Genomic DNA, 15,889 nt, shown 5'->3' with positions numbered 1-15,889 from the left:
GCGGCGGCCGGGCGAAGATCGGCGAAAATTTCCGAACCTTACCGATTCCTTTAAAAGTTACTTTTTCGCTGTATAACTAATAATTTATTAACTTTCTTGACTTTTATCGTTAATATACGTTGCAAACTAATTGTTATCAACAATTTTAATTTGCTATTAACAATAAATTTATTAATTTATTAGCTTTTTGTAAGTTGCGAATACATTTTAACACAAATACGTTGATTGTTTAAGTAGTAACTAATAACTTATTAATTTCCTTTACTTTTATCGTTAATATACGTTGCAAAATATTTGTTATTAACAATAAATGTATTAATTTATTAACTTTTTGCTAATTACAGATTCATTTTCACGCAAATACGTTATATATACTAGTAATAGCCTATAATTTAGTAATTTTTCCACTTATATTATAAATTTACGTTGTGACCAATTTGTTATTAAAAATAAGCGGAATAATTTTTACATTTTTGCAAATTATAGGTTCATTTATACTTTGGTATGATAATTTTCAAGTGATAACCAATGATTTATTAATTCTTTTACTTTTATTATAAATTTACGCTATGAACAATTTGTTATTAATAAGAAATTTGATTATTTATACATTTGTATGAACTATTACTATATTTGATTGACGTCATTGTCAAAAATTCCGGTCTCTTATCTCTCACAGCCTCAAAAATCGTCGAATGTTCAACCGAAGTATCGAAAATTTACAAGAGGTAGGATATAGCTTAAGCTTTGTGCGTAGCTCTTAGCTTGGTATCGTTTTGCAAAGAAAAATCTTTGGAAAAGGATACCAATTACCAGGTCACACCACGAGGAGGTGGCTACGCATCGAGACCCAGACATGCGCCCTAATGACGTTCCCTACTGGTGCCAGCTGTATCAAAGATAACCTAGCCTAACTTGCAGTGAAAGAAGATAAAGCGAAGTTACTGACACTTTGTTATATTTCGTGTCTTACAAAAGGGAGTTTGCGATTATTCGAAAGACCGACTAGCCTACGGGACGTACTCTCATGTACAAGACAACTTCATACCTCGGCACCCTCCTGATAGAACCTAGCCCACCCAGCCATCACAGACCCTGCCATGACTTACTCGCGAAGGAGAGTGAACGACGAACCAGTGAAACATCCAAAATCAAGCCGAGGACTGCTTATTCTGTAGTCTACCCAACATTCCTACAATAATATCTGATTTATTGATTCATTAATCTACACGAACACCAGCGCGGAATATTTGCAGAAGAAAAGAAACTATAAAAGAAAAGGTAATTGTATTCTCGTCACTAGGTCGTACTTGCTTGACGACAATTAGTGACGGACGGTTCTTTGAGGTAATTGTGTTTGGCTTCGAATTAGTAAGTGGATTGTCTTTCTATCTTGCTACCGCGTGTTTTTACATTCTACGAGCTAATAGATCTAGCCCTTATGTAGACCCTTCATAGGGCTATGTAATTTATAATTGGACATAGTTCCAAAATTTGAGGTACAAGAGTAGGACTTACAAACGGAAAAGCCAACTGAATTACTGCCTCCCGTACACCAGGTACTTGGCGTGTATGATGGCCAAGCTTCAAGGTACCATCATATTTTATCTGGATACGGGTTCGGCAATATGGTTTTTTTTCCCGATGAGTAATAATATCGCCGAAACGGTACTTCAAGTATTAACAATAACTATCGTTGTAGTGAAAACTAAATAGTAAACTAAATTCTACATCCTAGCAAGCTTTTGTTTCCTATTTCCTGAAGACGTCTTGTGACCTGCGTGGTCCTAAACAAGCCAGTTCTAACCGCTCGCTCGTTTAATAAAGATCTATACAGTCTTTCCACCGTTTCCACTGACTACTATTCCTTTGCGTTGCAATCCCTTAACAATTATAAAACCAGAAACCTAGTTCCAGTCCCTCGTAACGATTGCGGGATCAAGAGACATCGGATCCAAAGCCTTCGTACGACGATATACCAGCGCACGTGTATTCATCAGGAATGAAATGCTCCAAGCAAAACTCCACCGCGCAAACGTGGCTCTCCCTTCCTCTCCCTCCTCACTCACTCTCTGTCTCTCTTTCTCTTCACGTCGCTGTGTTTCACATTGGTCGGCGAGCATGCTTGTCGCAACACGAGCACGAGGCACGAGGTCATATTGATCGACCTGGATCCGCACTTCGCGTCTATCCGATTGCGCGACTCGGGTGCCGTTTCGCGGACCGCGTAGCGACGCCTGCTGCTGCTCAAACGCGCTGGCGTAGTCGCAACCACTGCATCCGTTCACGTCGCATCGTTCGTCCCTAACGTGGAATCGTCCACCGCCATGCTGGTTGGTGCACCGATCGTTTAAATTCTACGGGGGAACACACCGATTAATCGACGACAGTGACAACAGTGATCTGCTGCGACTGGAACAAGGCCTGGAATTCGGTGTCCCGATATTTTCTTCTCCATCGAGTTCCCGATCTCTCTGAACGGTTGAGTATCCCGGATCACCTCGCCACTTGTGTACACACCGATCAAAGCTGTGCCAACGTCTTCCCGTGGGAAGCTTCCTCCCGTGTGTGATTACCCGCCAGGCTTGCTCGCTCGGGTGGGGTCTCAGTGTGTAGGAATTTTTGCGTAATCGATCATAATTCCTCAGTGGCCTCCAAGTACGCGGGGTTAAGTTCGTGGAAGACCAGGAGTACTCTAATCGCGTGCACCGTCTTTCGTACACTCGTCGATGGACAGTGTTTTCCTCTTCGTTGAGCTAACTTCGTTAGTTGCAACTGTACGTTGAATCCGCAATAACTCACGGGATTGTGAGTTGCAGAAGGTGTCTCTGCTGTTGTTCCAACTCTTTCCTAAGTTGTCTGTTTGTTTGGTTGATGATGAACAGGGGTGGTTTGGAAATAAGTAGAACACTTCGTGTATATACCGATATTGGTAGCTATCAGAGTGTTTCGTTGCTTTTATTGCATGGTTTCGTTCAAAAATTGTCATTCCTTTCATTAGTTTTCTTTTCCTTCTGTCTTTTCAGTAAGTGTCTCGGTTATGTGTCGAAAAAGTGTTGGATATGTAAAGTTTGACTACTAGTGGAAGCGTTGTCTGATCATTTCTGTTATTATCCACTTGGAGAGTGGAGGTCGTACTTGTGACAATATCTTCCTTTAACGGTGGAGTGCCAAGAGTTCATTACGAGTAATCTTCCAATGACGCGCGTAATTGCTTGCCTGTTGTTTAACACTGTGTCGCGACAAATAGGATATTTATTAATATTAACGACAAACAATCCGTGAGCTCGATATTCGCGATTTTGCGATCGATTTGTAATCGATACGACTATTTTATTATTATTTATTTGCTTAAATAACCGATGAAAATGTGAGAACGGTGTTCGGAAATTGAAATACTCATTTCAAACGCGACGTCTATATTTTTGTTGTAGCATCGCGAGAATCGTGTTTAGAGATTTCTCTAAATCAGTTTCAGGTGGTAATTTCATTAGTAAAAGAGATGAAATTTAAGTGATTCATGCACGTGAGACTTTTTCACGCCTCGAGTGTTATAATTCCTTGCGAGATTAAGTCTATATGCATCGATGCTCGACTGTGTTAGAATGGGGAATATTCATGGCAACGACGTCCACGCGATTGAGTTGCAAGGATGAAACCCGTGCAAGTTATCGAATAAATGACCCTTGAAACAAACAATCAGCTGGAAACCCTAGCGTAGGATGCGAGTGAGAATCGCTTTCAATGGATTAAACGCTTAATCTCGTCTCTGTCATCCAGTATGTAATTCTTTGTTGTCTCGCATACTCGTCTCCACCAAGTATACCTTTTGTTCTCGATTGTCGATATCCGATACCATATAGAGAAACGTGGTACACTTTTATCTAGCTGCAAAAGCGTAAAATCTTATTTCAGAGTCCAGAGGAATCCCGCTTTAACGTAGAAATCTACTTTTCCGACAAGGAAATTAGGTTAACGATTCCATAGATCGTTATTTCGTAAATATCTACGCAGGTTTTCGATATTTATAACGTGCAGGGAACGCGGGGGAAAGATGCTTGATAAAATACAAACTATTCAAGGTTACAGAAATGTAGAACAAGAATATGCGGTATTTTCTTGGCTCGATTATGCGCTGCAGTATTGTTTGTCGCAAGTTCGTACGAAGACAGGAATATATACTGACCCGAACGCCAATTCTAATTGCTGGCATACGTTAAACACCATTCACAGCCATTTAAATTACCCCCTGTCTTCACGCGAAACCATCGTGTTTACCATGAAACAACGAAATTGGCAAACCTGAAATTTTCCTGCATTTAAATACTCTATCACGTGTTTTTGAGAACCTGAAATTTAATCCTCGACTATTGACATCTTTGTACTAGCTCATAAAAGTTGCATATGACTAACGCGATATAAATATTCCACGTATGCAACAGTATTTTTAATATTCGATCTGACATACTCGATATTTATTCATTTATTTTTATCTAATTCTCAGGAACCCTCGAGTTGTATCTATGTAAAAGATTCGAAAGAATAATATAAAATTGATATAACTGGGTATAAATAATATAAATATAAAGAAATATAGATAGAAATAGGAGATGAAATAGAAAGTTAAAGAAATATAGAACAAACGCGAGACAAGGGTGTCCATAACCCTTCGAATGTCTAGAAGGCGGCTGTCAGTAGTTAAGGGTGAATTTTGCAGCACGAATAATAGAAGCTTGTTCATAGAGGCTCTGCTTGAATTTCTCCTGTAGCACCGTAGCCAATTTTTCCCGGCCTTTTTCCCATTTACACCGCTCGGCTTTCTTCTCTGCACGCTTTCGCGCGTTCTCCGCATCTTCTTGACACCGTTTGCACCCTCTTGTTCCAGCAGAGACGTAATCGCTGGGCTCCGTGATTTGCTCCCCGTAATTCACCACTGCGGAGCCTATAGATCCACCCGGGATATCGATTTTCTAAATCTGGCCATTCTATTTCAGCTCTATTATACCTAACAGCGCAATTAGAAGCGGCCAGCGAGTACTCGACGGTTCAAATTTTCCTTTTTCCACGTTTCAGTCGATCGGCTGACGGACGGATGCAACTCCGCGAATCACCTTTGATACGCGTCCCGACCGTAGAGATAAACTCGTGACACGGCATGGAGATAGACAGGAAGTAAGAAGCGAGCCGCCGGAAACATGTCGCCCAGTCGTTTGATAGTGGGTGAGTTATGAAATAATAAAAAATTATTTTTCCTTTATCGTTCGATTTCCCTACGATAATTATACCGTTTCCGACTTTATTCGAGACACGTATTTCATTTACGTATCACGAACACACATATACCAACACAGACCCTTTGCACTCGAAGATTTTTTGTCTAAGGAAGAATAGAAAATCAAAGATTCTTCATTAAAAAAATTGTAGAATTATTTGATTTCGATACCTCGCACACTGTTACATTACATTAAATTTGATATATTAATTAATATCGATTTTTCAAATTTTATGAAATGGTGACTAAAGGTCATCTCTCGAGTGTAAAGGGTTAACTTTAATAGTATTTTCCGAGTTTAACAAATTCTTTTAATCTACCCTTATCCGAGACAATTGCGTAATCTATATATTTATTTATTTATTTATCGTGCACCGATATTTAAAATATATATAAACGTATTTTAAATAATAGAATTTTGATAATTGCTTATATATCAAATCGTAATGGAGCTTGTGCATTTATATAAAGATCGTATCACAGATCGTATCTTCGTTTAACTCGTATTCGCGCCGCAATAATGGCTATTTAGTCGTGCATGCACCAATCGTACACACGATATTAAATTTCCACGGATTAGTAATTCCAATTCGATCGAATTTAATCAACACCGCGAAGACTGTGTAACATTTGACAGAGATTTACTTACATTTATTTCAATGTATATTCGTGCTAGTATTTTATTCACTGCTCGACGAGTTCTCGGGGCTAGAATCGAACAGGGAAATAAAAAGCGTGACAAGGGAAAATTTGCGACACCCGCGTGCCGGTTTATCGCGTTAGGTCGGTCGAGTTTGCTAGAAACCTCCTCGGTCCCCTTTAAACAATAACAGTGCCTGAATAGTTGTGATAGATTCCATAGAATGGAACGTGCTTTATCGATTGTTTTGGAGGCGATCGAATGCACTATCAGGGGTGAGTGTGCAGAAAGAAACAGGAGGAAACGTAGCGACAGAAGTCGAGGTTGCGATTAGCGTAGATAAGGGTGGAAACGGAGCGTCGTTGTTGATAAAAGTGTCCGCCATCTCGGTTTTTCTATCTCGACCATGAAAATATCAATGCCTAGTATCTCGATGAGCAATTTCCTACTTTATATTCCATTCGAGAATTTCTGCGCAGAAAAATCCTTGTAGAATTTACGGAATGCATTGACGATCGTTGAAAGCGAATAAATAATTTGTATCTATATTATCGTGGAATCTGAGATAAAGTGGAGATGAATATTTTATTTAAAATATTAGCGTAAATAAGGGTGGAAGCGGAGTGTCGTTGTTAATAAAACTGTCCGCCATCTTGGTTTTTCTATCTCGACCATGAAAATATCAATGCCTAGTATCTCGATGAGCAATTTCCTATTTTATATTCCATTCGAGAATTTCTGCGCAGAAAAATCCTTGTAGAATTTACGGAATGCATTGACGATCGTTGAAAGCGAATAAATAATTTGTATCTATATTATCGTGGAATTTGAGATAAAATGGAGAAGAATATTTTATTTTATAAGATATTAGTATAAATAAGGGTGGAAGCGGAGCGTCGTTGTTGATAAAAGTGTTCGCCATCTCGATTTTTCTATCTCGACCATGAAAACGTCGATGTCTAGTATCTCGATGAGCAATTTCCTACTTTATATTCCATTCGAGAATTTCTGCGCAGAAAAATCCTTGTAGAATTTACGGAATGCATTGACGATCGTTGAAAGCGAATAAATAATTTGTATCTATATTATCGTGGAATCTGAGATAAAGTGGAGATGAATATTTTATTTAAAATATTAGCGTAAATAAGGGTGGAAGCGGAGTGTCGTTGTTAATAAAACTGTCCGCCATCTTGGTTTTTCTATCTCGACCATGAAAACATCAATGCCTAGTATCTCGATGAGCAATTTCCTATTTTATATTCCATTCGAGAATTTCTGCGTAACTTCTGCGCAAACAAATTCTTGCGTAATTTACAGAATGCATTGACAATCGTTGAAAGCGAATAAATAATCTTTATCTGTATTTATATAATGAAATATTAACAAAATATTAATTATAATACAAATATAATAAAATATTATATCACAATCGTTAGTTTCCGAATTATCGTAAATCAGAGAAATGGAAGATGGCTTTTGTCGATAACGACGCGCAATGACTGTGTAACTCCGATTCATATTCTTGTTCCCCTAGATCACTTCTATTAGGCTCTTTTACCGTTTTCTTTTTCTCCTTTTTTTTAACAAACGATACTCTAGAATTAATGATATTAGTATTCCCGCGTACGATCGCTGCCCCGTGTGCACGAGGTACGTACCAGTTGGTTTTTAAAATTGGTAAAAATGCGATAGAAGTTTCGATGAATGGTCATCGTCATTAATCGCGCGCTGTCCGTGCTTCGAGCTCACGCTGCGAAATAAAAGACAACGAGATTCGGATAAAATATACTTTCACCTGTTGATCCCGCATATTTCGACGTTTCCGCGAAATGAAATATTTATCAGAATTTTTATATCGTCGAAAGTTGAAAAAATTCGAGTCGAAAAATGAAACTTAATTTCGGTATTCCACGGGAGAATAAATTATGAGAGAAAACATAAAGGTTTACTTTCCTGTCGTATTATCCAAGAGAGCACGACACACTGTTCGCTAACTATTGACCTGTTCTACTTTCACGAGTGTAAAATCGAGTTTACGCGTGTATTGTATTAATGACCATGTATTTTACACATCGAAACTTATCCCATACTCGCAATATTTGACAGAAGATAACAATAACCCTAGGAGCAGCATCGAGACACACGTATTACGAATAGTAAATACCTTAGTATTATCTATTAGAGTTCTTGTACTACCTCAATGAGAGTTACGATTATCGAGATATTTAAACATTTTAATTACGTCGAGGTTACGGGACTGGAATAAAAATTGAAAGAACAACTGGCAGAATTAATCGTCGATGATTCAATTAAATTATCATACTTAGGAATAATAAACGTGTAAAGTGTTTAGATATCGAGATAATTCTGATCCACGTAGTGAGAAAGTGAAATTAGTGGAGAATAGCGAAGGTAGTAGCAGTAGGAACAATAGTGGGTAGTCCTAGCATTGTGCACCCTTTATTTTCTTGTTCATGATTATCATTTCGTAGACATTCGCATCTGATACCATCGTTTTCATCGTCTAAAGCAATGACCAATGTTTCGTTTCAGCGGCAATTGTACTCGCGGTTGCCACCGTCTGTCGCGCGGAGTGCCAGAGTGAGTGATCAAACCAGCTTCACTTCAGTGTCCTTCTTGTCATCGTTGTCTGTCAACGTTGTTCCGCAGGGCTTGTTGTCTGAAGATTCGATTCGTTCTCACCACGTTTATTTTACTCTACCTCTATCTTTTCTCTTCTTTTTCTTAGCGATTTAGTTGCATAAAATTGAGACATACGTTAATTTTACGCTGACCCTGCTCATAATTTGATTTACACTTGATATACGTTTAATTTGTGATCTTCTTTTTTAAATATTGGTATATATATATATATGTATATATTTCTTCTTTCTTTGATAATGGCGCTTGAATATTTTTCCATCTTTACCTTACATTTATTTCGTTGCTGTAGGACCAAGGGTCGTCGCGTTTCATCGTAGTTATGTTTTACAGCTCGTTCCATATATTGCTACGAATGCGACTCGTGGACGGATCTCAGATGCAAGGATCCATTCAATTACACTGCACTTCCGAGGGATCAACCGCCTCTCATGACTTGCAACGGCTGTTGCGTGAAAATGGTTCGCAACGCGAAATCACGTAAGCGTCCCCCGTCTTTTTATTTCCTCGCTGCATCAGCCTTAACCTTCTCATTCCACTTTATTTCATTCTCTGTTACACGTTTTCCGTATTACCGTCATATTTATTACCATACCGTTGCGAAATCTAATATAAACTTGACATTCGTAACGTTTGCAATACGGTTACGTTCATAAGCACTAATACTTTCAAGCGAGATCGAATTCATTTACTTTCTAATTACGCAATGCTAAGAGAAAGCGAATTCCCACGTCTCCCACAATCCTCTCTCTCTCTTTCAAACTTTCTTGTTTTATAATTTTATTCCAAATTATTCCTTCGGTCAAATTTCAAAATTTAGGTAAATTCGTATAAATTGCGTATTAAGTTACATATTATTCGATACTAGGCTGTCATATATATACATTCGAAAAAGATGATTTATAAATAACATAATTTACTAATATCGTTAAATTTATATCGTTACCTTAATATTCGTTAATACCACTTATTGTCGCGATCGATATCTAACAAGGAGTGTGCATATCCTTCGGGTCATGGATTTAGTTGTGCACATTTTGTATTTCGTTTCTTCTCTTCAACGCATATATTAGAAATAAATTATTCAATGTCATTCTTGTCAAGTGCAGAAAGAACGCGTGTTTTAATTCATCTCAACAGCGTTAAAATTTGACAGTAACAATCTAATATCGTGTCGAATTGGCAACCCGTTTAGTTGCAATTTTATTTAACGATGGTTATTAGCAATTCGCGAATTTAGGTAGTCCGAAACAAGGACTCGATTCGCCTACGTTAACCATTTGTACTCGACGATTTTTTGGCTACAGAAGAGTAGAAATTCAAAGATTCTGTACTAAAAAATTGAGGATACTTTTATCAGTAAAGATACTTTTTTAAATAAAGGATTGTATAATAATAGAATTCCAGAATCATTTGATTTCGATACCTCGCATACTGTTACGTTACATTAAATTTGATATATTAATTAATATCGACCTTCCAAATTTTATGAAATTGTGACTGAAGCTCATCTCTCGAGTGAAAAAGGTTAAGATTCGATTCTCATTACGATGAGTTTGCACCTTTGCACCATCCGCGAAGAGATTGGCAAGTGCAATAATTACTAACAATTTTCCGTCTGTTCACAGCGTACGAGACCGTGAGGCGGACCTGCACTTCGCAACTACAGATAAACTTATTCATGGTGGACCACGTGTGCATGATGGAAAGAACCGGCACTGGTCACATGTGCTTCTGTGAGGAGGATATGTGCAATCGTGTCTCCCCGACCTCGTGTTCAAATCCCGCACTCCTGCTGATCCTGTCGACCATCCTTGTACTACGCTCGGTCAATTTAGGGGTCCCAGCTTGCTTTGTAGAACGTTGCAATGGTCACGTCGTATAACACTGATTTACTCGATTCACCTGCCAGTGATTCCGATCATATCCTTCGTAGACATTTAGTTTTAGTCGACGAGCAGAAATCTCGTCGGGACGAGCGATCCTTTGCGGTCACGTACAGAGGTCTACGCCATCCGACCGCTCGGGCCTTGTGTTTCTTTCCACGTTCGCGTAGCGAAAGACAGAGGTAACGCGTACGTGCCTCGGCAAAAGGGACGAGGGTCGATCGATCATTGGGTAATCACCTCGGATACCTAACGTACGGATTATACATTCAAATTTGGCAATTAAACTGGCTCGACACAGGAATCCCGGCTCTCGATGGCTCCGCGATCGCTCGTCCCGGTCGGTTCTTCGGCATAAACAGTAGCGAAAAATCTCGACAGTGTTCCGTGTAGACGAATCATTCGACTCTCTGTCACTCTCACGATCTTACCAAGCGCCCTTCTCTTTTGGTTCGTGGCTCCATGGGAACGTTAACACCTTCGCGATGTTGAAATTTTCGAGTAGCGGGATGGAACTTTTATTTCTTTCCGCCATTCTACCGGCTGGATTTATTTTTCGTCCAAGATGGCATGTTACCTGGGTTACTTTCCAATTATCGCAGCGTCGCCAGTCGCCGTTCTTTTAGTTTCATTTCAAATTTTCGCGTCTCTCTTAAGCCGCGTTTATCGCTACCAACGTTTACCTTCCTTTCGGCCAAATTTTGCTGCATGAGGATCGATCAGGATCCTACCTTCCTCTGCAACCGTTGATTCGTTTCTTTTGTTCGATCTTTTCGTCTCTTTCACTCTCAGCATCGTTGCATCTGATTTTATACAAATTTCTCTCTCCTTTTACGTTTGTCAATTTTCAATATTTTGCAAGCATCGTTCTCTAGTTCTCGCAGAGCATCTTGTCGCGACAGGTTAGCAATAGTCTGTCATTACATCGTGATATTTTGGAATGTATCTTTTCGTTCGACTTTTCACTCGCTTGTCTCGTTTATCTCTGTTCCATACGAGGTACGTCGTCTTTTCCGAGCGAACGCGGCAATTCGTAGGTATAGTGTTTGCAACGTTGTTCGATCATTGCAAGAACCTAGGATTTAATGTGTGTCTAGTTGTGTTACCTCACACACGTTTACCGCTTTCCCATTGTGCGCACACCTTGCACTGGGAGTGACGGACCTTCTCCAAGGAAAACTGCCTCGAGTGACGAAGGATAATCGAGATACCAAGAGTGAGAGAGAGAGAGAGAGAGTGTGTGTGTGAGAGAGAGAGAGAGAGAGAGAGAGTGAGTGAGTGAGAGAAAGAGAGAGAGAGATAAACGTTCATTTTAGATAGAGCATAGAGGTCGACTGTTGGGAACATTTCGTATTAACTTGTTAACTCGTAAAAGTGCTAACCGATACGTTAATTCAATATTTAGCGAAGATTTGATACGCGTTTGATATTAAAAATTAGCGCCTTTAATATTGCTTTTAAGGATACCAAACGATCTGTACTGCAACAGTATTCGAAATTTTGGTATGTAACTTTGTAAATAATCGTTTATTACGGAGAGATGATCGCGCGAGGATCTTCTCGAGATCCTCGAAGCTTCGGATTTCAGTTCTATCGTATAAATCGAATTCTCCTATGATAATCTCTCTTCGATCGCTATATCCATCTCATGGAACGATACAATGCACAACATTCGATATCTATGCACGCGCCTCTGATTCTGAACCGATCGAATGATTTTCGCGCATATGCGAAACGCGCAGATAAGTAAACATTTCCCGACAGCTCTCTGTTTCTTGCCATACGTTCCTTACGTATAACGACTGTCGTACTTCCCCCGCTGTTCTTCGTCACTGACGCGACCGTAAACGTTCACCCATTTGCCATTCTTTACGAGACACCGGTATTTCGCGCCTCATGCACCATAAGACTGCGAAACGAGAATGGCCCATGGTACACGTAGCTTAAAGTAGACCACGGTCAGGACGCATGGTTTCGGCATGTCCATCCGTCAGCAGCGTCATGAGAAAGCAACGTCCGCAACCGGCGAGCATTGACAGCAGCATTTTCGAGCTCTACGTTTTCCCAGTCGTTTGACCAGCGCGCGTCTGCCTTTATTCTTTTATTTTTCTTTTTTTTCTATTCGACATACATATTTTCTTTTCGGCTAGATGGTTCAACGTTCGACAAGTACGGTTGAACGTTGGTTAAAATTTCGTGAGTTCGGGAACGAGATCCAATCGTCGAATGGCAGACGCGCGCACGCGAATGTAACCACGGTAGTGTTTAGCGAGTTCTGCAAATCACGTACCTAGCAGGGGTGTGTTCACACGTAGTAAAGAGCGAACTCGAGAGCATGGATCGTAGCACTTTCAGTAACAGTGTGTTGAAAGTCACGACAGAGGAAACTTTACGAGGCTTTCGTCGCGAGAGCCTCGTAGTACGGACCGACACCGAGCGAGTCGTTCACACGTTTACGATCTTCCGTGCAACCCCTTTCCTCTGTCCCGAGACTTTCGCGTCGCCGTACAGCAACACCTTGCATGACACTTGCATGAATCTGTTGTTAGTACTCTTGCGAAAGACAAAGAATCCCGTAGCCGTTGCTTCCGCGGGGAACGGACGTCAAGGAAACATCCTATTCGAATTTTTGGAACATTCGACACTGATAATATGCGATACGGTGTTCAGACAGAGAATAGTAAAAGAGATATGCATCGTAGGAATTAACGATCGTGACAATTCCGCGCGAGTTCCGCGTGGATGAGCGGGCCGAAGTTCGTTGCCAAAGAGGAAGCACGGCTATGTAACAGAAACCCGAACACGAAACCCTCCACCCATACGAATGCAACGCGAGGCAGATCGAACTTAACAAAAGCACAACGTGGGCCTTCAGCTTCGATCGTGCCACGCCATCTCGCGCAACCAGCGGCTTCCCGCGCGCTTTCAGGCTTGCGGAAGCTCGCGACGATCCCGCGGCACGCAACTCGAGGAACTCGATGGACGAAAGCGACGTTGACTCGCTCGAGGACACTCGTGGATCTAGCGCTTCACGATCACGCAGTTCGGTCATTTCGGGGTACGGCTGGCACGGCCAAGTTGAACGCGCATGTCCTCACAGAGAGGCTTCCGGTGTGGAGCCTCTTGCCAAACAAGCTTCGGTGCTTGCTTCACTGAAAGCGAGCTAACCGGTGTTTCTCTGGCAAGCCATGCGGCTCGTGTCGCGTCATTTGTTCATTGTCGCACGCGCGGCTGCGAGGCTATTTTCATTCTCGCGTCTCTTCTATCTGTCTGCCCCTTTTAGTTCCAGTTTGTCATTGCGCCACCGATCCGCTACCGTTCGCCATTTTCTATCCGACAGTTTGCCGATTGTATCGGAGAGGACGTCGATGATCGAGGGATCGTTCGTTACGTGGACGTTGATCGAAGATCGTTTCGTTTGTAATCGAAATTCGTTTCTCTGATCGAGAAACGCAGCGGGAGACGGGAGCTGCAATGACAACACTGACATCAGCATGTAACACGAGTGAATTTCCATTTCTAAGTGTGGCCTCGCAGCTGGAAAGAATCCACGTTACGCTACCGATTTAGTACCATGCGAAGTGATGGCGGATGCGTTCGGACGAACCTTAAGCAATTCGATCGAAACGTTTGACGTGTCACGACGATATTTTCGGTTCGTTTTACATTTCAAGGACGCGAAACGTCAAGTACGATACTCGTCTCGATCGAGGCTGCTTCGGGTTTCGAGACAGGGAAACGGAAAAGTAATTGACTCGGAATCGATACATTTGTTGCCCGCCTGTTTACACGAAAGCTCATGTCCAAGTGCTTGCATAAGAATCGCGGAGATTATTATCGATGTACACTTTTGTCTGTTAAAAATCGATGTTTGCGATTGCGCCGAGATGCCAACCTACGTATCGATATGCTGTGACATTTTTATCTCGATGTTGGTGAACATTGGGCATAACTGAATGCCGGTGTGATGATTATATTTTACGATGCAAGTGTCAAGAATCCCCTCTGTCTCTACGTGTCGATGTGTATCAGATTTTGTATGATCGTTGCCCCCGGAGATGTTGATTTTTCTGACCTCTTGGTTCTACGTTGGTGTCAGTTACGTTGATTGAAGACGATTGATAGATTATATCGGATGGCATGAAGCGATGTTTCGATGGCAAAGTAGCGTTTTCGATTTATACTTTGGCACGTGATTTCGTTGTCCCCCATTTAGATCCACAAGGACACGATTTTCTTGCAAGCTCCACGCGATTATTGCCTCCGCGCGTAACACGTTCGTTATTATTTGTTACATACGACATTTGAACGACGACCTGTACAAAGAGAAGAGATAAATAACTAGTTCTTAAGCAGAATAGCGCATCGAATGTTCTTTTGCTTATAAATATCGTTTGGTTTCGCCCGTTTGCGCGCTTTCGTTGCCATTATACATCGTCGCCATAGCCCGTTAATTTCCCTTATTATCTAAGAAGAATCTAACGCTTAAAGCTTCTCAACGCTCTACCTTATTCCACGCGATAAACGCTTGATTAACTCTCGACTTGGCAGAAAGTCTCGCTAATTACATATTGCGTATCACGCGCGTAACGAGCCAAATGCGTCTCGCATTATCGCAATGGCCGCAGCTTCTTAACGAAGAGGAGGAGGATCAAAGCCGCAGGTATCGGGGTGAAATAATTTCCCTCGATGCACATATCGTTGCCTCCGCGGAGTAATAATTTCTCGATAATAATTAAGAATTATCGGAAGCCGACTTATCGAGTGCCGTTCAACGGCCACGACGAATCGAGCTTACGGTCAGCTCAGCGCGTTCTTCGCGGGCCGTTCGCGAAGAATCATCTGCCCTAGCGTTTGTTAATTTTTTTACCAGACTAGTACGATAGCGGATACCAGACCACGGAGTAGCGTTAAGCAGTGCTTAGCTATAATCGAAACGATTCGAGCGCGTTTTAAGCCGATATTTTCAGCACGTAGAGTTATAATAAGCGCGTACCTTGGTACAAATAAGCATGGATTACGGATAACGCGAGAAGGGAACTCGAGCATGGAGAAAAGAGAAATTGCGAACGTTGCCGAAGAATTGGACCCACTGTCATCGATGTTCCTTTAACGGATGATACATCCTGACCAATATGGAACCTAGGATATCTAGTCGCGAAGTAAGTGGACGCGCGATGTAAATATTTTCGCGGATCCCTCGCGAATCCGGCCAAACGATGTTCTTATCCGTGCGAGCTTTCCAAACGCTGAGAGAGTTATTTAAGAAGAAAAATTATAATGCGATATAGATTATTCGAATCGTAGTTAGAGATGTTAAAGGGACGGTATATGGATGTTACGAACATCGCAAGACAAATGTGTTCAGAGTTAGGAACGAAAGAAACGGTGATAGACGGTTCTAAGGGCATATTGTAATTTAACGACCGT

General features: G+C 41.1%; 1 protein-coding gene across 2 annotated transcripts; it reads left to right on the top strand.

Moving 5' to 3' along the window:
* The first annotated feature begins 2,163 nt into the window (after window positions 1-2,163).
* Window positions 2,164-14,817, top strand: qvr (glycosylphosphatidylinositol-anchored protein quiver). Of its 2 annotated transcripts, XM_017906567.1 has the most exons (5): window positions 2,164-2,481; window positions 5,074-5,220; window positions 8,466-8,513; window positions 8,907-9,053; window positions 10,202-14,817. In XM_017906567.1, the coding sequence occupies exons 2-5, from the start codon at window positions 5,196-5,198 to the stop codon at window positions 10,456-10,458; spliced, it is 477 nt and encodes a 158-aa protein (XP_017762056.1). In that variant the 5' UTR covers window positions 2,164-2,481; window positions 5,074-5,195; the 3' UTR covers window positions 10,459-14,817. The 2 variants fall into 2 exon arrangements, with proteins under 2 accessions (XP_017762056.1, XP_017762065.1); XM_017906576.1 differs by lacking the exon at window positions 8,466-8,513 and having other exon boundaries at window positions 2,165-2,481.
* The last annotated feature ends 1,072 nt before the right edge of the window (window positions 14,818-15,889 follow it).

Source organism: Eufriesea mexicana, unplaced genomic scaffold, assembly GCF_001483705.2.
Source record: "Eufriesea mexicana isolate 0111107269 unplaced genomic scaffold, ASM148370v2 scaffold4744748466, whole genome shotgun sequence".
Taxonomy (NCBI): domain Eukaryota; kingdom Metazoa; phylum Arthropoda; class Insecta; order Hymenoptera; family Apidae; genus Eufriesea; species Eufriesea mexicana.
This window is presented reverse-complemented; position numbering and strand designations above follow the sequence as displayed.

Excerpts from the sequence above, each read along its gene's own strand:
- qvr (XM_017906567.1), top strand. The coding sequence starts at position 5,196 with ATGTCGCCCAGTCGTTTGATAGTGG. Across the intron at positions 8,514-8,906 it reads CTGTCGCGCGGAGTGCCAGA|CTCGTTCCATATATTGCTAC; the intron begins GTGAGTGATCAA and ends TATGTTTTACAG. Across the intron at positions 9,054-10,201 it reads GGTTCGCAACGCGAAATCAC|CGTACGAGACCGTGAGGCGG; the intron begins GTAAGCGTCCCC and ends GTCTGTTCACAG.